The sequence below is a fragment of the Monodelphis domestica genome, chromosome 5 (genome assembly GCF_027887165.1).
Source record: "Monodelphis domestica isolate mMonDom1 chromosome 5, mMonDom1.pri, whole genome shotgun sequence".
Classification (NCBI taxonomy): domain Eukaryota; kingdom Metazoa; phylum Chordata; class Mammalia; order Didelphimorphia; family Didelphidae; genus Monodelphis; species Monodelphis domestica.
Window position 1 is genome coordinate 1531329 of NC_077231.1, and position 21652 is coordinate 1552980.

A 21652-nucleotide genomic window follows, 5' to 3' on the forward strand; every position below is an offset into this window, starting at 1 on the left:
TTTCTCTACTTGACTGAAAGCCCTACAACATGGCCCCAACAAATTGTGTTAGGTTACACTCCATTCAGTGTAGCTTTCTTGACACACAACTTTTCATTGGCCGTCTCCTTTGCCTGGAATGCACTTTCTCCTCGTATCTTTTTTCCTTCAAAACTCTGCTCGAGTGCCATGTTTATCCCTGCCCCGCAGGTGCTAGTGCTCTCCCCCCAAGACATTTGTCTTACATTTATTTAGTAGTTTTCAGTCACTGATTTATGTACGTTTCCACCAGTAGAATCGCCTTGAAAGCAGGGATTGGTTCCCCCCGTGGATGCCAGCTTCTCCGGGGCCAGGACAAGTTTTTCATTTTTTATTTCTAGCACCTCACTTAGTGCCCTGCACAGAGCAGCCATTTAATAAATGCTTGTTCACTTGAACTGAAGTTGTTCACTCCTCAAAGTAGTTTTGGATCCTTTTACTGGTTAAGTTCCTATTTTTAACCCCACCTCTGCTGCTTACTATCTCTGTGACTAGGCTGGGCCTCACTTTTCTTATCTGCTAAAGCAGGCGTCTGGATTAGACGGCCTCTGGGGGCCCTTCCAGCTCTCGATCTAAAAGCCATGATCCTGCACTCACACACACACACACTCACTCACACACACACACTCACTCACTCACACACACACACACGCACACACACTCACACACTCATACGTGTGATGATTCACACGAACACCGTGTGCCGACTTGAATGAGAATTCTGGCTCCAGTTTTTCCTTGTTTCCCAACCTACGGCTCCTATCCCAGTTTATTTAAAGTGCTCTGAATATAGATCCTACTTCTCCAGTCTTGGCTGTAGAAAAACAGGGTCTGGCCTCCAACTTTCCTTACCAGGATTGTGAGGAAACACTTGAAGAATCAGAAAGTTCTCTTGGTAAGCGACGACAAAAAGAATTAAGATCTTTGCTTAAATCTACCGTAAGAAGCAGTTAGAGTTCAAAGATGGTGGCCCTGCTGGTCTTGGGGATAAAAAGAGTTTGTGGTAAGCCTTTCTTTGTGTATCTTTTCCCTTTTCCTTGTTTTTGTCTTGCTGCCTTTTCAGCTCCAAATGTAACCAGCGACTTGGATGGTGGCTATTCTCGATCTAACCAGGTTCCCCACGCTTTACTTCCCTTCCCGTTGGCTCTTCTTGCTCTCATCTTAAAGTGTGGCCGGGCCGGCTCCTAGCAGTCACACTGTTAAATTTGTCCTGCAAGCTCATATCTCAAACATCAGCAAAGGCGACAATCAGAGCCCGACGCATCGTTTCATGGCTTGTCTGGACTTCAGTACGTAGCGGGGAAAATGGCAGCAATGAAGATCCAGTGTCCAAGGGGCTCTGCTGCTGCTGCTGGTTGTCAACAGTTACCAGCACCCTCTGGATGTGAGCTATCAGTCAGGGCAGGCTGTGTGATAAGGCCGGCGTGTGGCCCATTTTTCGTTCATTGAAGGTATCTTCAGAGGACGTTCCTAGTGAAGACCGAGAGCATTTCCGGTCTGTTTGCCAAGGCCACGGGATCCTGCTAATTAGGTCGGGGCAATGTCCCCTTTGTCTCCACTCCCACTGGGTCCACGCAGCTTCAGCCCTTAATTCCATTTCTCCTGGGCTAAGATAGTAATCTCTCAACAGAGTCAGTCTCCCTCCTTCCTCATTCTAGGTCCTCCCAAAAGTCGGAGCCCAAACCATCCTCTTAACCTACAGGGCTTGTTAGGGCACCATTGCCTGCATAATAGAGCCCAATTCCCTGCTTTGCTCCAAGACAGCCTGCCTCTCCAGGCGCATCCCCTGTGCCCTGGCGAGTGTCCCGAGGGATGGACGGGACTCTGTTGCTGCCTAAACTTGCCCAACACTTTCCTCCTCTGAACTGGTTTTCACCCTGGTAACTGCTTCTTTGACTGGGAGGAGAGGACTGGCTTTCCCTCCTGGTTCTCTCTGTAGAGACCTTGGGCGAATCTCTGTCCCTTTCCCGGTCTGTTTCCTTATCTTTTTTTAACCCTTCCTTTCTGTCTTAGTAGCAACTCCAAGACAGAAGGGCCAGGGCCAGGTAAACCGGGTTAAGCGACTGGTCCAGGAAGCATAGTTAGGAAGTGTCTGAGGCCAGATTTGACTTCCCCACTCCAGATCTGGTGCTGCTCCTCCTCCTTGTTTTTATGATGGAGAGTGACTTCCATGGTCTAGTCTGGTGACCCAGGAAGCCCTCCCCCTGTGGTGTAGATGTGGGGCGTGCGCTGCCATGGAAGGAGGGCTGCCTGGAGTCAGAGCGTAGCTTGAGCTCGTGCCTGGGAGGCTGGCCACCCGAGCCATTGGGGACAAGTCGTTGAAGCTTGCCTGGCTTCGGCGTTCTCCTCCATCAAGTGGGGGCATTGATTGTACTGCCTCTGCTGGCCTTCCCGGCTCTAGGTCTGTGGGCCTGTCATGGGATGCCTGGACGCTGTGTGATCCTGCAGCATTTCACTCCCATCATCTCCCATCCGCTGAGTCTCTCGTAATCTCTCAGAAAACTCTCTTGCGGGTGCCACCCTCAAGCACTCGTCACGTGAGGTTCTGCATTTCACAGTTCTTCATCTGTCTCTGCCATGACTTCCTGTGAATGCATCGTAAGAGAGAGGAAGGCCCAAGGGGTCGGCCCTCTGGTGATGTGAATAGTCGGCGGCTCCCAGGCAGGACACCAGGTCCGTTGGGGCGCCGTAGACCTTTGCAGACCGTTTGTTGATCCCTGGTGGTGGGCTCTGGGCACGGCACGTGTGCCTTTCCCCCCCCCCCCCCTCACGCCGCCCAGTGAGCGGGACAGAGCAGGTAGCGAGGAGTCGGTGGGTGAGTGGATGGTCCGCTTCATTGTCAGTGTGCTCTCCATTTCTGCAGGCATTCGGACAGTCGTTTTCCATCCACCGCAAAGTGGCTGAGGATGGAGAGACCCGTGAGGAAACGCTGCTGCAGGAGTCCGCTTCCAAGGAGGCGTACTACCTCGGGAAGATCCTGGAAATGCAGAACGAGCTGAAGCAGAGCCGCACTGTGGTCACCAACATCCAGGCAGAGAACGAGAGACTCACAGCCATCGTTCAGGATCTGAAAGAGGTAAACAGAGATGAAGCCCTCCAAGCTGCCTTGGGGAGATCCAAGCAAAGGCTGGCCGCTGCTTGGAGCGAGGCTGCTGCAGGAGTCAACCTGGCTGGGGCTTTCCCAGCTTTGGGGTGCTCTCCTTATGGAGGTGGTCAGCCTGGGGGGCCCTGGGTGGGGGCGGCGCAGCTTACCAGAGCATCCTTCATCACGTGGGCAGTATTTGGAGGAGGATGCTGGGAAACTAGCCGGGCAGGGAGTCTTCTTCCCATAGCTGGGAGGGGAGTTTCCCGTCACCGCCTGATAATGAGGAAGCTTCTGTTCCTGTGCAGTCAGGAAGGGAACTTGGCCATGGAAAATAGATCAGGAGCAGGGCGGCCACGTGGCACAGGGATAGAGCGCCAGTCCTGGAGGTGGGAGGTCCTGGGTTCAAATGTAAGCCGACACTTCCCAGCTGGGCAAGCCACTTAACCCCTGTTACCCAGCTCTTATCACTCTTCTGCCCTGGAACTGATACACAGGATTGATTTCAAGATAGAAGGTAAAGGTTTAGGGGGGAAAAGGAAATAGATTAAGAGTAGAGAGACAGTTTGGGTCAGTGGAGCCCTGGAGGGAGTTTGAACCAAAGGCCCATGAAGAGTGCTTTTTACACGTACCACATAGGGCAGGGGTCTAAAAAGTAAGGCTTCTTCTAAGGATGCAGGCCGTGATACTTGTGTGTAAATGTTGTGGGAGAGACACACCCAAGTCTGTAGCAGGGTCTCACCCCAGGAACGGAGACTGACCAGTCCAGAAGTAAGAAAAGAGTTTTACTGGAAGAAGAAGAAGAAGCTTATTGTGGCAGAAAAGCCGAATGGCCGGTGGAGTAGTCTGGGAGCTAGTCAGGCAGCTTTGGGGCTGATGGACAAGCCAAGGGGCTAGGAGAGGGGCGTCCTTGGAGCTGATGGTGTGTGAGTAGCGGTTGGAGCAGCTTCCTCACTGCAGATTAGGGCTGGCATATTTGTTGGGGTCTGCGAGCTTGTCATCTCCCATTCTGGAAGGATCTTCACCTTCCCCCAAACCCTGGAAGGTGGGCATGGCCCAATTCAGGTGGGGCTGTGTTCATCATCAGAGGGGATGAAGGGCACATGCAGGTTTGGGGGGTTCCTCTGCAGTGCCAGAGCCCGGGGTGCAGGTGCCTTGTTCCCCACGGTCCACCGTGTCATCCCTGGGCAATGAGGGAGCCGTCTCCCTGCCCTTCTGGAACAAGAACATGGCGACGGGGGATGTGCTGTGCTGGAGGCTCACCGCAGGCAGTTAGGTAGATCTCACAGTTCTGAGACATGAAGCCAATTAGTCCAATATCGCAGCTCCCGGACGCCCAGTAGGTGACTGGTCAAGCTGCCATCCGTGTTTGTCTAATGCTGACACGACAGGTTTTGCAGCTGATGTTTAACCAGTGCTGACTGAGGACAAATGCTGGATTTCAGTCTGAGGGTCCCGTCCCCTGACTGCCCACCGCATCCCTGTCTGAAGGGCTTTCCCACGATGGACATCCAGCCTTTGGGGGGTGGGGGTGGGGGCTGGCGGGCAGCAGAGATCTGGGAGGAAAGTGGGGAGTTACTGAGAGGTGGATTCAGATGTGAAAGGAAACATTTCCCAACAGTTGTGGAAAGGTCTGCTTTGCAAGGGCATAACCCAGCTCCTTCCTACCTTCTCAGTCTTCTTGCACTTTACTCCTTGACATGTACCCTGATCCAGGGAGACTAACCTCCTTCCAAAACAAGTCGCTACATGTCTCAGCTCTGGGCATTTTCTCTGCCTGTACCCGCTACCAAAGTCCACCTTCTACAGGAAAACTTCCTCAAGCCCTCCGGAATCTAGTGCTTTCCTTTCCTTCACTCTTTCCAGGGTATCCTGTACATAGCTTGCACTAAATACATTTGTTTGCATTTTAGTGCCAGCAAGATTTCTGTTCTAAAACAGATTGCCCTGAGTAAAAGCCGCCGTGGTTGTAGCTACCTGTTAGGCCAGGTACCGTGTCGGTGCCACTCAGAGCTGGGAACCTTGGCCAAAAGGGTGTCAGACGCCGAACTGTGAGGTGCAGGTTCCCGTCCTTCAGAGCCCAAAGTGCCCTCTGTCGTTCTCCTTATGGGTGTGGGTGTGTGTCTGCACACGGGTGTCTCCTGAATCGGCCTATGTTGGGACAAACTTTCTCCTGAAATTAATCTTTCGCCAGGAGCACAGATGCATTGATTGCATGAGGCTTATTGGTTACAGCCGCGTCGTAATCTGTAAAGAGATGTAGGTCTCCATGGACAACCCGAGTTGGGGCAGGCAGCCTGCCCCTCCTTTGACCACCCCAAAATGCCTTCTACTGGTGCCACCTAATTAAGAAGTGGTCCATCAGCCTGTCCACCCCCACTGGTGAACAGGCCACACATGAGGGAAAGCAGCCCGTGTCCCCTTCGTATGGTATCCAAATTCTGTTCAAAGGCTTCCTGAGGACAAAGCAGCTGACAGGATGGGATCTCTGGCTCACATCCCAGACACAGGAAGACACATGCGGCATAGAAAAATAAACTCTCGCCCGTCATTAGATTTGGACATAAGGACTATGCCTGGCCTTCCTGCTCTCAGAAAAACAAGGACGCAGGCAGGGAAGGGCCCCATTAGTCCTCCTGGGGAGCTGGAAGACTTACTGGTCAGACCATGGCGTGAGTCCTGCCTTTCTCTTTTGCACAAGAAGTCAGGAGAGCTTTCAGCTCGCAGTTAGTCGTATGATGTCTTCTTGGCCAAGGCTCCCAGCTTGGCACTTTCCTGTCTCACTGATCACTGCTCAGGGGCATTTCTGCTTTTGGCTCACCTACATGAAGGAACGGAGAAGGAATAACTATTGGAACGAGAAAGCATTTCGTAAGTGCAGGGGAGACGAAGCAAGCACCTTCTTGCCTTCTTGGAGCCGATAGGTTATTGGGGAAATCAGCAGGGATCTCGAGTTCTAAATCAGGGCTCTCTACTGTTGTCAACGGGCTCGCGCTGCATCTCTTCTCATTGTGTTGGTAGAAGCTGTCATCAGCCTCCGCAGGCCAGATTGCTTGTGGCTGCCAATGAGGCACAAATGGACAAAATTGCTTCCTGAGAGTTGGGGGATTCCAGTGCCAGAATGATTCATTGCAGCGCGCCTGAGCTTTGAGGCAGTCCATTGGGAGAAGCAAGGTGGTGTTGGTGGCTTGTAAAGTCCCTTCAAGTTGCTCACATTTCCCTTTTTGGGAGGGTGGAACGGGAGGGGGAGGTCTAAACACGTACCTTCACTAGTCTAAGTCGATCCCTCTGCCAGTCTCGCCCCATCACTTGTCCGTGACTTGGAGTCTCCTATCATGTATGCTCTGTAGCGTGGGGCACTCGTAGGGCCATTTACCAGACTACGCCTGCTCTTCTTTTCACTCTATTTGGTGAGTGCCGATAAGACCTTTCTGTAATCAGAGAAACGTCTCCTCACTGCGTTCACTGATGCCCAAATGTGAAATTGTGGAGGCCAAAAGCTGGGATCTAGGTTCAGGCCCCTGAGAAAAGGAGTCCGGCCAGGCTTCATAGACACAAACGTACGTCAGCATGTCAGAGGAACAATTCCTTGACATCTTGCAGGCTCGGACAGTCCTCTCCAGCCACAGGAACTCGAGAGAGGAAAGAGACATACGCCGCGAGTTCCTTCAGTGTCCTAAAAGTTGGATAAACTTCATCAAACAGTCATCACTTCATCTATCCTCTGAGGACAAGCACGCTCTCCAGGCAGGCTAAGTCAGGTTCCAGATTAAATGATATTTAGCGGAGTCCCGATGGATAGGCTGACTGAGGAGTGGGATTTCCATGGCACCAGGGAGTCAGGTACAACCGAGCTTCTTCTTCTGTCTTCCTTTCAAAGGAATAGTGCAGGTCTTAAGTGAGTTTTCACCTCCCAGGAGACAGCTTTCAGCTAATATTGAGACAAAGATTGCAAGAGGGATGCCCCTCACTCCCCAGTAACAAAGGGAAAAACAAGAAATTCCCCAGACGTTCTAATGGTAACTTTAGCCCCCCTCCCTCAGCTGCAAATTAAAAGGGAATGGATTTGTTATGTAATTATAATGATAAAATATTAACTTTTATCCTACTATGATTATGAAAACGGACCATAAAACTATAAATGCGATTATTACCCGGAGACCTCATGTGACATTCCTTTATTTTACAAATTCTGTTGGATACCAGCAACATGTTTAATGAGAAAAAGTGACCCCCTGGAATATGTTTAACATGATAATCACATATGAACTTACTTTCTGGGTTCTTTATCTTAATGAAGGCTGACAATATTTGTCTCAATAACAGTCTTAAATCTGGTTCCCATTGAATGTATGTCTGTATTTTGGTTTAAAACAAGAATAAAGTGAAGATACTCACTTACCTAGATCCGTGTTTGCCCCTAGAGGCACCAAGAGATGAAGGATGTCCTCCCTCTATCTGTGTGCCTTTCTAGGCTGTGATAGGACGGGGCAGGAGCCCTGCTTTTCCTGTTTCCGGGATCTGACCTCTGTCTAGTCAAGCAGCTGCTTTCAAACCTTGGAAACGCTTCCAGAGAAAACTAAAGCTTCGTTATTCCTCTAGAGCTGTGATCTATGAAGAGGATATTGCCATCAGCTGGAGCTTCTGTTTGACCCCAGAAATGTTTACACGTTAAAATGGAGCTTCATTTTCTCAGTAGGGTCACCAATGCCCAGCTTCCATGGGACACTTCTCAAAGCACCCTCTTCCTGTTTGTTTGGTAACTGTCAGCAGTGCTGAGGAAGAGGGCACAGAGCCACTCCAAGGTCAGACAGGGTTATCACCCCCTTATTGTGATGAGTAAATCCACTATTAAGCTTTGGACTAAGAGAAATGCCAGTGAGTTGACAAATGCTCTCAATGTGTACGTGCAGATTCTCAGATGTTACTACCATTTTGGGCCTCTGTAGCATTTGAAGAAAAGAACAAAATAAAGAACCGGGAATGGCTGTGTTTCTCATATTTTGTTTCATTTCTAGTGTTCCCTTTGGGGGATTAGAAAATATCTTTTTACAAAGGGGTTCTAGTAAATCACTTGGTTTGAGAGTGAATGTGTGTGGTTAAGTATTTAAGTCCTCTTTTCCTCCCTGTTAGTCTCCTCATAGAGAAAGAAGTTGCAGATCTATGTCACTTGATGTGGATTGGATCTGAGGCTGACTTCTAAAATAGTTCTGGTCCATTACATGATAGTCTGCCTACATGTTTTGAAAAAGTTGAATTGATATGTTTTGTTTTAACATTAAAATATTTCTAGATTACCCGCACTCCCTGATTGATCTTTTATAACAAAGTAAAACCAATAATTCAGTGACCTCAACTGAAAGTGTAGACCACAGTACATTTTTGGAGTACCCTCACCCAAATACACCTCTCTATTAAAAATTTTTTTAACTGAACCCTGTTTTCATTCCATTCCATTCTTCACCCTATTAAAAAGGAAAGAAAAGCATTCTATCTAACAGATATTCATAATTGACCAAAACAAATTCCTTTAGAATATATAAAAATATGCCTTGTTGGAGCTAAGTTTATTGTACAAAAAATCAAGCCATTCCCCAATTGATAAATGGGCAAGGGACATGGATAGGCAGTTCTCAGATAAAGAAATCAAAACTATTAATAAGCACATGAAGAAGTGTTCTAAATCTCTTATAATCAGAGAGATGCAAATCAAAACAACTCTGAGGTATCACCTCACACCTAGCAGATTGGCTAACATGGCAGCATAGGAAAGTAATGAATGCTGGAGGGGATGTGGCAAAGTCGAACATTAATGCATTGGTGGTGGAGTTGTGAATGGACCCAACCATTCTGGAGAGCAATCTGGAACTATGCCTAAAGGGCTATCTGCCCTTTGATCCAGCTATAGCACTGCTGGGTTTGTACCCCAAAATGCTAATAGGGGAAAAGACTTATACAAAAGTATTTATAGCCATGCTCTTTGTGGTGGCAAAAAAATTGGAAAATAATGAGGTGTCCCTCAATTGGGAAATGACTGAACAAATTGTGGTAAGATTAATATATGGTTCTTTTCTCTTTCTTCAAGCAACTACTTGGATAGTTGTATACTGGGAGCTAAGATGGCAGGGTAAAGATTGCTCCACTCCTGTGATCCCTCCACACCCAGAGAAAAAGAAAATAAATTGTCTTAAAACAAAGGAAAGGTGGAGGAACACATCTTACTAGGGTAAGAGGAGAGAATGACCCAGGCAACACAGGCTAGGCTACTTGGTAGGGAAGCAGCAGAGTGGGGACCAGGCTGTCCCATGAAACAACAGGGGAACTAGAAGAATGAGATGCTGAATATAGCTGGACAAAATAGCTATAAACCTCCCCAGAGTAAGCAAGCAAAGCCATCTTCTCAACAGACACACTGTGAGAAGGGCAGCTAGGTCCATCCCTAAGTACTAGAGAAGAATACTCTGCAGGTTTGGAGCAGTGAACCTTCTACTCCAGGAACAAAGAATGACCTCAACATATGAGTAAGGTAACAAGGGGGAAAAATTAGAAAAATGAGTAAAAGACAAAAAAAACCAACAACCAAAAACAACTGACTATAGAAAGTTACTTGAGTGACAGGGAAAACAAAAATACAAACTCAGGAAAGGACAACAGTACCAACAGTACCAAAAAAGGAAACATGTGAAGCCTCAAAGGAAAGTATGAAAGGATGTCTGGCTCCAAAAGAACCCCTGGGAGAACTTGAAACTTAGTTTAAAAAACAAATAATAAGAGAATTGACAGAAAAACTCAGTAGTTGGGAAAACATTCACTGAACAAATCAGTCTTCTTAAAAACCAAAATAGGCCAAAAGGAAATGGAGGCACAAAACTACATTAAAGAAAGCATTGATCTAACCATTCTAGAGAGCAATATGGAACCATGTTCAAAGGGCCACAAAACCATGCATGCATTTTGTCTCAGCAATGCCATTATTTGGTCTGTAGCCCAAAGAAATCAGAGATTAGGGAAAAAGACCTGCCTACACCAAAATATTTCTAGCAGTGCTTTTTGTAGTGACAATTGCCGGTCAATTGGGAAGTTGTGGTTTATGGTTGCAAAGGAGTACTATTATGTCATAAGGAATCATGAACAGGATGAGTGCAGAAAAACCGGGAAAGACTTATATGAACTGATGTAAAGTGAAGAGAGCAGGACCAGGAGAACCACGTGCACAGTAACAGAAGTAGTGTATGGTGATCAGTTGTGACGGACTACAAGTCTCCAAGATAACCAAAAGAGATTCACGATGAAAGTTCTATACACAACCAAGAAGAAACTGTTTGAGTCTGGAGTACAAATCAAGCGTGCCATCTTTCACTCATGAGATTTCTATTGTTTGTGTGATATATCTTCTGTCATGACATGAGCAATATGGAAATATGTATCACGTGGAAGTATGGGCATAACCTATATCAGATTATTCATCACCTCAGGGAGGGGAGGAAGGGAGAAAGAAAATCTGAATTTTAAAATGTTAAAAAACAATTTTCCAAAAATTGTTTCTCTTTGTAACTGAAAAATAATAAGTTAAAAAAACAACAACTGCTTTAGCCATTTATCTTTAGGATAGTGTCTTGTTCTTATATATTTGAATCCGTTCTCTAGAGATCTTGGGTATCAGGGCTTTATCAGAATTTTGGTGCAAAGACTTTTCTTTAGGCAATTATTTCCTTCTTATTTCTACCTCTGTTGATTTTGTTTGGGTGAAAAGCTTTTCGATTTTATGTATTCCAGAGTATACATTTTATTTCCTGTAATGATCCTCTCTACCTTACTTGGTAAACAACTCATCCCCTGTATATAATCGGGATGGTTCCTTCCCTGTTTCTCTCATTTACTTATTTGCTTTTACAATGAAAATATTTTTTATCAACTAGCAAACATGTGCCACCTCTCCCTTCCATCTTGCCCCGTGTAACAGAGAACCAAATACGCATAGTCAAAGAAAGTGTACACAAGCATAATTATAGTGTGTACAAACATATTCAGATGAACACACATGTGGATATATTTCTTCTCTTCACTCTTTCACCGCTTTTTCAGGATATCATGTTAGACTACTTGTTTCCACCACAGAATCACCAACTTGGATTTTCATCAATTTTACTCTTTTTATCAGTCGATGAATATCTTGAAGGAATTTTTGAATGTCTTTCTCTCATTTGGCCCCAGTTTCTCTTTACTATTCTTTTTGCCCACATCTACGTTCTCTCCTGTCATGAAATTTTAATTCGTCTCTGAAATATCATGCTCCATTAACTTTACCAGCTGTCAGAATTCCTGAGAAGGTCAAAACCGAGGACGGGAAACTACACACCGGCAGACATAACAGTGCCACTTAACCAGGACAGAGCTTTATAGATTTTTTTTGCTTCAATTTGGCCTCAACTCTCAGGGAGCTTACATTTTCTTTCTAACTTTTTCCTCAATCTTTGTGATTTTTTAGGTATTTGTTTTGGGAAAATTGGGGGGGGGCAAAATACACCCTTAAATGTTCTTTTCAAACAGTGTGATGGGCAAGGGTAATCCTACATACGAAAATACATAAATTGCCAGTTGTATTTACAGTAGATAGGACTAATATAAGAAAAAAGCACAGCTACTTTTCCTTTGCAGAAATACCCCCCACCACGCCTATTATAAAATGGAGGAAGGAGACCTCTTTTTAAGTTACAATTACTTGTTCACATGTCCTTTCTAGGCGTTATAGACAAAACCCGAGTTATTTAAATACCATCTTTCACACGGTCATCATTTCGTTTTTACTTCCTGAGATGCCGTCTTACACGTAGGCCCTCAGAACAAAGCAATCAGGGCAACTTCTAAGTTTGTTTGTTTGTTTGTTTGCTTCCAATTCTCAGAATAACGAAGTGTTGGAGCTGCAGAGAATAAGAATGAAGGATGAGATCCGCGAGTACAAGTTTCGAGAAACGCGCCTCCTTCAGGACTACACTGAACTGGAAGAGGAAAATATTACTTTACAGAAACTGGTGTCCACACTGAAACAGAACCAGGTAGGCTTTGCTTTGGTTTGGTTTGCGATTGAAGAGTTACGATCCAGAAGAAAGCGCTACTTCTTTACACTCCTTAGTAACTGACCTTTTCCTGCCTTGATAAGTAGGTTCTCAAAATTTTCCATTATTTTTTCTTGCCTGAAGTGAACAGGTCTTTGCCCCTCCAGTGTCCCCCTCCAGTGCTCCTCATGGGCTGCTGGTGGAGGTTGTCCCAAGTGAGAAGGTCTTCAAGGATCATCTTGCTAGTAAACTGATATGTGAGGACTGGCCTCGTTCGTTAAGATGGTGAATCCTCGAAGGATACCCACCAATTGGTGTACGGTTGGGCGAACGTAAAACAGGAACATTTCCAGAGGGTGCTTTCTATAGAAGGAGAGAGCACTGGTGAGCCTTAGAGTTTTTTAGTCTCTTGCTCTGTTAACGAGTTAAATATAACAGAACTCCTTTCCCTACAAAATGTATAAAATAACAATTCCTGACACTTTTTAAAAATGGCAGTGGTATGGCTTACTAGACATCGGGGAGGCAGACGATGCCTCGAATGGCATTCTGTTATCGTAACTTAGGACTAAGCAACTTTAGTTTGTTGAAGAGAGCTTAGCATGAGCGCTAGAAATAAAGCAATTCAAGTCGATTGCAAACTTGTTTCTATAAACATTTGGAATTATTCCAAGCATAGTAGAAGAACATATGGTTAGGCAAGTGGAAACATCTCTCATTATTAAAACGATTCCAATCTGAGATCTCAAGAGCAGAGTTTAAGGAGTAAAAGTCACGGTCAGAGCCATTGAGAAGAAAAACGCCTGTTTGTCTCTGACTCTATGGGCAGGATTTCTCTGTCTCGTTTCTAGCCTGACTGAGATGATAACTCATGTATAAATATGTTAATCTAACGTCTCTTCCTTAGGAAACTGTGTCCTTGATGCGTTTATTTTGTCAGATTCACAATGATGGACGTGACCTTCTTTGAAGATGCCGTTTGTGAAAAAGTTTGTTAATATTATATGTAATAATATAATAATAATGTTAAATCTTGAAGGAGGCTAATAAGAGCAGCCAGATGGTCTTAGTGCTGCCACGGTGACATTCTGGACGGAGAGAGAAGCTGGCTCCATCCTACCCCTCGGTTATCCACACCCCATAGCCCAATGCTGTCTTTAGCCAGTGGATACTTGCGCACTGGCTTTTAAGAATTTGGTGTTGGGAGACGGCGGAGAAGGACAGTTTTGAGCTAATGCTAGATCGAACCTAAGTATCGAACCTGGAACCGCAGTCAGTGTTCATTCTGTTCCACTCAAAGGGTTGAAAGCACAGGACTCTCTATGGGCACTGAGAGACGATGGCATCTTATGTCTGCCTTTTCAGTGTTCCTCAGAAACTTCTGGGAGTCACACAGAAGAAGTCACACAGAAACACGAAGAGCTTTTAAAGCACTCACGCCAGTCCATTGGAAATCCTCATGTTGCCAATGAAACATGACCATGAATTCGGGAAAAACCCACCTCCTCAGTGAGAGATGGGCATTGGCAACACTGAGGGTTTCCCAAGGACTGCAGTTCATTGAAGGTATACCTGCAGCCTCCTTCTTGTTAATGAATTGGGTAGACTTTATTTCCCCTAAGGGTTAATTAGGGCCAAATCAAGGCACCCTGGAAAGACTGCTCCAATTTCCCAGGAGTACTTCTTAACTAGCATGTTTTGTTTGTCTGCGGATTTGTAATTTGTAACCGTTGTATGACTATTTCTGCTTCTTTCTTCCTCTTTTAACAGCAATTGGAAAATGGGAAAGCAATAGACAATTCAGCATAAATAAATGAATATTTAAACTGTTCTACTTCTCTTTAATTTCACTTTTATTTCTAGGCATCCTACGATAATTCCCCAAACCAGTAGCCAATGAATTATGTTGTCGTTCTTTGCCAAAGAGGTCATTCTAGCCTGGTCTTTGATAAGTCAGTATAGTTATGCATGTACAAATGGGACAGTGCCGGGTTTCTCTGCAATAGCTCTTTCTTCGAAGCGTTCCTTCCTGAATGAACCATCAAGTGCATGTAGGAAAGCCACCAGTAATCAAAACTAAGGGACAAGGCTCCGTATCACACCGGGAGTCTAGATTTCTTGGCAAATGGGTTTTGCTCCGTATTAATAGATTACCCGCTTGTTTTCTAGCATTTTAATGGACAGCTGATAAGCTTCTGGGCATTGTAGCATGGATGTGAGCAAAGCATGGCAGGCTGCACCATGCTGCCAAGGCTGCCAGTATGGGACCAGTGATGATTGCATATCATCTGAAACCCAGCTTAGCCAGGACATTGGTCACCATGTTATAAGTGTTTGTGGCCTCAGCATCTACTGAAGCATGGAAGGGTAGGGATTTGCATTAGCTGGAAAACGTGACCATTAAGGAAACTGCAGCTCCAAAGAATAGACATAAGAAAAATCAAGTTACTAGATTAAGATGTAACTCTTGAAAAATGAAGCCAGTTTTTTCTTTGCCTTTGAATTCCCCATAACCTTAGCTATTCACGGGTTAGTTGCTGAATATTTATTCCATAAAAGCATAATAATATTTCAAAATGAGACAAAGAAAAAACTCCCTGAATATAAAAATTCTGATCCAGTTGCAGCATGTGTTCTAACACAGAAACAAAGTTCAGTTCTTCCTCCACATCTCATTGGATGCTGATTTCACTCTATTTTTCATAAATAGAATGAGGGCTAGCCAGGAGGGGTATCAGCAGTCACCCACATATTGCAGAGAAATGGAGCCACTGAAATGGAGCTCTCCCCTCAACTATCTCCCTCGGTGGTATGATTTGGGGTGTTCCAAGATCGCAACCAACAGCATTCAAGATCTCTCTTAGACAAATGTAGTAACGTCTCTTTTAACTAATAGAAGGAAGTCCAAGCATGGCATTTTTCTAGCAATCTTGGAGAAGGAATTGATTTATGATTAGGGAAGGCCAGGGAAGAAGAGGAGGTAAAAAAAATCTGAAAACAGGTGGGAAGAATTGGGTGAGAGTAAGATGGTTTTAGGGCTTGGAAGAAGTCAGTCAATGATGATGAGATCCAGGCTCTTCCTTCTCCACCTCAGTCTACCACAGATTATAGGAGGAGGCCTCTTGTCATTTCAGCAAAGCTAATCTATGATTTATTCTTCTAATGACCACAAAGGTCTCTTTAGACTATTTTAGCATGATATTTTAGACTTATTAGCCAGCCCAGACAGCATCTTGATAGAGTGAGGGAGAGGCAGGTTTTTGTAGGGCTCAGGGAATGAGAACTTCTGGGCAAGGAGCATTTGGAGGGTTAGAGCAAAGTACTAAAGACTCCAGACCATCGAGGGACCCAAAATAAGGATCCCAGAAAGACTGCAACAAAATTAGGTTTTTACCATTTTGCCTAGGGCTAACCTTAGAAGAATGAATAAAAAGTACCCACATTCCAGAACTTAATAGAAACCTAACGAAAACAATCACAGTAATAAAAACCTTCACACCACTTTCATGACTTCTTTGGTTTGCCACAAAATTATCTACTCATCTACACCCAAACTGAAGAAAATGATTTCTGCTAAGCCAGCATCGGAAGGAAGAGTAGATAATCTTCACCCACAGGTTTAGTTCTTTTTCTGGCTCCTCCCAGGCAGCCTATTTAGGTCTCCATGTTAGACTAGCATGTAAAATCGGAGGCTGTATTGCTCTGAAAGAACGTCAACATGAGTCTAACTCTTCAGCCTGCCCTCTTGGCTTCCAGACGTCACCTTCGATATGGTCTCTTTGGAGCATGTCTTCTATGTGCCAGTCCCTGCATGCCCAGTCTGGGCTGCATTGCTCTCATCACTCTCTAATTAGCCCTGATAGTTGTCGAATGTTTTACATTCCGGGCACCAATCCTATAGAAGCTGCTACCCGATTAGAGAAATGATATTTTATCTGGAGAGGAGGTTTGGGAGAGGCTTTTGCTAATAAGACAAAGTACACTGTCTCCCTTATTAGCATATAGCCAGTGTAAGTTTGGCTATGTAGAAATAGGCATAGGAATGTGAGGAGAAGGGGGGTTACCCCTATTACTGGCTTTGAGTAAGGTTTATGCTTTCATGACTCATAGAAAAGAAAAGGGGAAAAATAAAAAAGGGAAAAAAAGAAAAGGGGAAAAGCCAGCCTTATGCCTGAACCCCTGAAACCAAGCCTTCTTAGAAGCTCTTCAGTTAAGACCTTCACTACTCTGAGACTCCTGAAGAAATCTCCCTGTTGCTTCCTGCGGGCTTATCAAAGGATGGGGGACTTCTGGGGGCTCCTCTAATGGAGCACTAAGAATTTCGTTCTGTGCCCTGCATTCTCATTTGCTCATTTATTCAGCAAACACTTAATAGGGGCTTTCTGAGTGCCGAGATTGCTATGCTAGAGCTTCAAGGAGTTTACCCAGAGGACAAAAAAATACAGCTACATAAATGTCTATGACCTAAAATAGACTATCATAATACATGAGAGAAATAGAAGCCAAGGATGGTGGGTGTTCCGAGGATGGAAAGATGGGCCTGTGAGGGGATGGGGAATTTGGATTCCCTTGTGCTCCTTAGTAGCTGGTGCTGAATAAATGGGCAAGGATTCATGGTGCTTCTTGTAGCTCAGACATAAGGATGAACCTGGAATTCTTCTTTAGTATCTTTGAGAGGTAAAGACAACGTAGGATCCCAATTTATATGGCAGTCTGGGGCTTTCCTTAGTTTCAACAAGCTTCATTCTGGTCAGGTAACTAGAGTTTGGTAAATATATCTCCATGGCATCCCTCTCTTCTATGCTGTTATGATCAAATTATTCAAGTAGGCACTTTCCCAGAAGACTCAATATTCTTTGGACCCAGATTCTACCTTCTGTAAGTAATATATATTAATAAAAAGTCATATGTAAGTGCTAATTATGCTCCCACTTTTCTTAGCTCAAACCAGTCCAATTCTATACCTACCACGTGTGCTATACTATGTGAGGTTCTGCCAATACAAAGTCAAAATGAAAGAAATAAGCAATGATTCCTGCTTTTGAAGAGCTAACACTCTCCTAGTTGGTCAACTCATCTCAGTCTACGGGGGGAATCTGGCAGATGGGGTTCTTTGCTCTATGGCAGATCCTCAGCTATCACAGAAGGGTTCTCCAGGCTGTAGACATGTCTACCACTTCATCTAGAAAGGAAGATACTGCTGAGCCTCTAACAATTTCACTAATTTACACACAGGTTTAAATAATTGACTTACAGTCTCCTGGTATGATATGTCAAAGTTCTTTTAAAGAAAAAACATACAATGAAAAGCTTTAGAGGAAAGGTTATATATGCCATTTCCATTAATGCACACCAAGGTCTTTCAGGCTTGTAGTCATTGGAAAGACTTTGAAGCATGTAGAGCCTACCAAATCCTTAATGGCAGGTTTATAAGACCCAAATTTTAGTTTAATAGATGTTTTTTGTTCTGTCAAATTCAGGTGGAGTATGAAGGCTTAAAGCACGAGATTAAACGATTTGAGGAAGAGATGGTGTTGCTAAATAGTCAGCTGGAAGATGCCATCCGGTTAAAAGAAATTGCTGAGCGCCAATTAGAAGAAGTCCTGGAGACGTTAAAAAACGAAAGAGAACAAAAGAACAACCTGAGGAAAGAACTCTCCCAGTATATCAATCTCAATGAAAGCGTGTACAATAATCACATCAACATTTCGGTGGATGGACAAAAGTTTGCAGAGGATGGGAGTGAACCAAACAATGATGACAAAATGAATGGGCACATCCACGGGCCACTCGTGAAACTGAATGGAGATTATCGGACTCCGGGAAGGAAAGGAGAAAGTCTGCACCCAGTCTCCGACTTGTTCAGTGAGCTTAACATTTCAGAAATGCAGAAGCTGAAGCAGCAGCTTATGCAGGTAATAAGTTTGGGGGGTTTGTGTGGGAGGACTTCTCCATCTAACGTCTGTACCCAGAATTTCTTTCCAACAGGACTTTCTTATTCATCTTCTCACATCTACTTGTTGCTATTCTGATTTCACAAGTTCCTACTTTAACAAAGGACTGTGCATAGCTGCCTATAAATTGAAGAAACAGCAACAAGAGTGAAATGGAAAAGATGAAATTAGCAGGTGCAGACAGCCAAAGATGTGTTCTGTTCTGTCTAATGCTCTTAGCAAGGAAAAAGAATGAATCATTTTCTCCCATACAAAGTGAGTAAAGGGACCAAGTGCCTGCTGGTGGTGCTGGAAACAGCTGGGCATCAAATGGTGGGCAGAATCCCCTGCTAGCCAATATCATTAATAGAAGGCCCCACCCTTGGGATACTTGGTGTAGTTCCTTGTTGTATCCAAAAGCTTATCCTAACAGCACTTTGGGAATGTACGTAGAACAAAGTCTACCTCTTGAAAAATATTGCATAAAGAATGTATTTAGACGTTGCCTCAAGGAGAATGTTTGGAGATTCCAATAAATATGTGATCGGGACCTGCTACAAAGCATTGTTGCATGCTGCTGCAAATACAAATAGGCTGATAATAACATTAATATCGTTATTATCCACTTGCCCATTATCCATAGATAATGAACCATCAAACAATTGTCCTCAGGCCATTTCTATCAGAACCCCATCCAAAAAGATGACAAAAAGGAGATAATGATAACATGAACAAGAACAAGAATCATAGCTGATATTTACACAGTATTTTAAAGTTTGCAAAGCACTTCCTATAATTATCTCCTTTGACAATCAGAGCAAACTGCAGAACAGGTAATACAGGTATTATCTCCATTCAACAAATGAGAAAACTCGGGCTTGGGGCGGTAAAGTGACAGCCTCTGATGCCACAATTCAGAAGGGTCAGTGATGTGATTTTAAATAATCAAAACAAGAAAATGACTCCCAGGCTTTTCATTGGAACTCCCTCTATGATCTCTGATGACATTGGGATTCTGGGGGGCCTTTCTTCTCTACCTATTGGAGTATAAAGACTTCATCAGCATGCAGTTTAGCCTTCTGATTGCCTCAGAGTGTTCCCTTTTCATATTTCTCTTGCATCCTGGTTTTCCTTTGAAAGTTTCTACTCCAATCTGGACTTTTCATCAAGAATGTGTACAAGTCTTTTACTTCATTCAAGATCCCCTTTTCCCCCATGTAGAACTATATGCAGTTTTATTGAGTGAGTTATTCTGGGTTTTGAGCATATGCTTTTTGCCTTTAGAGATATTTTGGTCTAAGCTTTCTTCCCCCCCTTTTTTTATTTTAAACCCTTGCCTTCCATCTTGGAATCAATTCTTTGTATTGGTTCCAAGGCAGAACTGTGGTAAGGGCTAGGCAAGGGAGATCAAGTGATTTGCTCAGTCTAAGAGTGGCAAAGAAGTATTTGAAGCCCAATTTGAACCCACAACCTCCCATGTCTAGAATTGGCTCAAACTGCCAAGGCGCCTAACTGCTCCCAGTTGCCACAGACTGATGAAGATAACTGATACTGGTTCAGAAATCAAAACTACTCAAAATTGTAGGGCATTACATTGGTAGCAGCGAATATAGTTTTAGGTGGGTTGAGTGGCTCGAACTTTTCTGGGGCAGCAAGATGTTCCCTTGAAATAGCTTTAATTTCAACCTTTCTGTTGGCCATTTTGCTTGTCTTTTAAAATCTAAAAAGAGACAGAAAAAAATGAGAATTCGGTTCTTTATTTTCTCCATTATTATTACTGCTATCCTCTCTCCTCTTTGACCTTTCTCTTTTTTCCTGATAATGTTTTTTTAACTACCTTTTTTGGCCTTTAAATGCTTTATCATCGATGCTACGCTCATTTTGAGCTTTAGCATTCCAGACACTGTTCTTACAGTTGGATCCTACTACCTACTTGTGTCTGCCATCTCTCACAGCCCATGCTTCCATGTTTTTACATTAAAATCCAAGTTTGAGCAACTCGCAACCATATATTCTCTTTTTCTGCTCCTCAGAATCGTGTTTCTTTGGGTCTTCAGAATGGCTTTCTTGAGTGCTTCTCAACCATCTAAGCAGATTGGCCTTCTGGCATTTTAAATCATGGAGTCCTGCTTTCTCTTTGACATCTTTGACTCTTTGACATCTGCTCCTCACATTCATAGAGAACCTGTTGGACAACTGCCAGATTCTCATAGGAGGGCCACTTTGCTCTCCAGGTTCCCATCTTTCCTGTTTCAGTAGCCATTTGTTGTTAGCGAAAAGCAGAGCCTTAATGGAATTCCTCTTCAGCGGCTCCTTGGTCTTTTAAAAAGTGAAATTTCCCACAAGGCATTCTATGCAGGTCACTGCAAAATCCTTATTTAATTTTTGTTTCCCTCTAGTAGTATATCTTGTTCATGTTCAAGTCAGATTGCTCATAGCTCCCAGCCATTGGAAGGATGGTGACAAGGTGTTTCCTCCTTTTCCTAATTCTGCAAGTATTGCTAGATGAGGAAGTGGAGTAGAAAGTCAGATATGGATTCAAGTCTCCATTTGCTCTTACTTTGGGCAAATTGCCTCACCTCTTGGAGCTTCTGTTTCCACATCTGTAAGGAGGAATCTTCATAGGATTTGAGAGTTGGAAGGGAATTTAGAGATAAGCCATAGTCCAGTGCTTTTATTTTATAGGAATGGAAGTCTCAGCCTAGGGAAGTATAAGATAGTTTTAGCATTGTGACTTGAAATCTATTTAATTTGGTCACCAGGGAAAATCCCAAAAATAATAAAATACCCAAGTCAGTTGGAAATTATGGTGATTTAATTAATAGAGAGAGAAGGAATTAAAGGAAAAAAAGAAAGAGAGAGAGAGAGAGAGAGAGAGAGAGAGAGAGAGAGAGAGAGAGAGAGAGAGAGAGAGAGAGAGAGAAAAGAGTTAATTTAAATTGCTCTGGCTCACGTTGAGCCCGGCCTTGGCCAAAGTGGCCTCCCTGAGCCCAAGGGAAAGGGAGTCAATCTTATCACTCACCAGGAGACCATCTCAAGGAAGCTATCTGAAGGAGATCCTCCAGGCTGAGTTCCAGTCCTGAACTCAACTCAATTGCCTGAACTGACTTTTCTAGCCTCCTTTTAAAGAAATTTTCTCTTATGTCACCTCCCCTAAATTTTTACGTCTATCAATCACAGCAGACACTTTTTCCAGGACTGCCTATTCTTTAGTTCTCACCTTCTTTGATTAGATTTTCTCTAGGACTGTCCACTCTTTAGTTCTCACCTTCTCTGGTTAGATTATATCTTTTGAGTGCTTCACACTTCTTTGCTAAGTTCACCTTTTGGTAGTAACTTGACCTTTTTGTGATTAATTTAACCTTTATAGTTACTTAACACCTTTTTGTATTAGATCTAAAAATAGACTTAGCTTAAGGTTCTAGCTTCACCATAAGGTATGAGTTAAATACCTTCATTGTTCAATCAGGAGTTTACAACTTTATCTTCCCCTAAAGTATGTCTAATTAGGGTGGAGTAATTTTAAAATCCACAGAAGTCAAATGACTTGACCAAGGTCTTTC

At 43.9% G+C, this 21652-nt stretch overlaps 1 protein-coding gene across 7 annotated transcripts in view; it reads left to right on the forward strand.

The window, feature by feature from the left end:
* Positions 1–21652, forward strand: part of BICD1 (BICD cargo adaptor 1) — a 204353-nt gene that overhangs the window by 81280 nt on the left and 101421 nt on the right. For all 7 annotated transcript variants that reach the window (XM_001377041.3, XM_056797372.1, XM_056797373.1 and 4 more), the window contains exons 2-4: positions 2882–3094; positions 12004–12156; positions 17637–18071. In XM_001377041.3, the coding sequence (XP_001377078.1) occupies positions 2882–3094; positions 12004–12156; positions 17637–18071 (801 nt within the window). The remainder of the gene's footprint in view (positions 1–2881; positions 3095–12003; positions 12157–17636; positions 18072–21652) is intronic.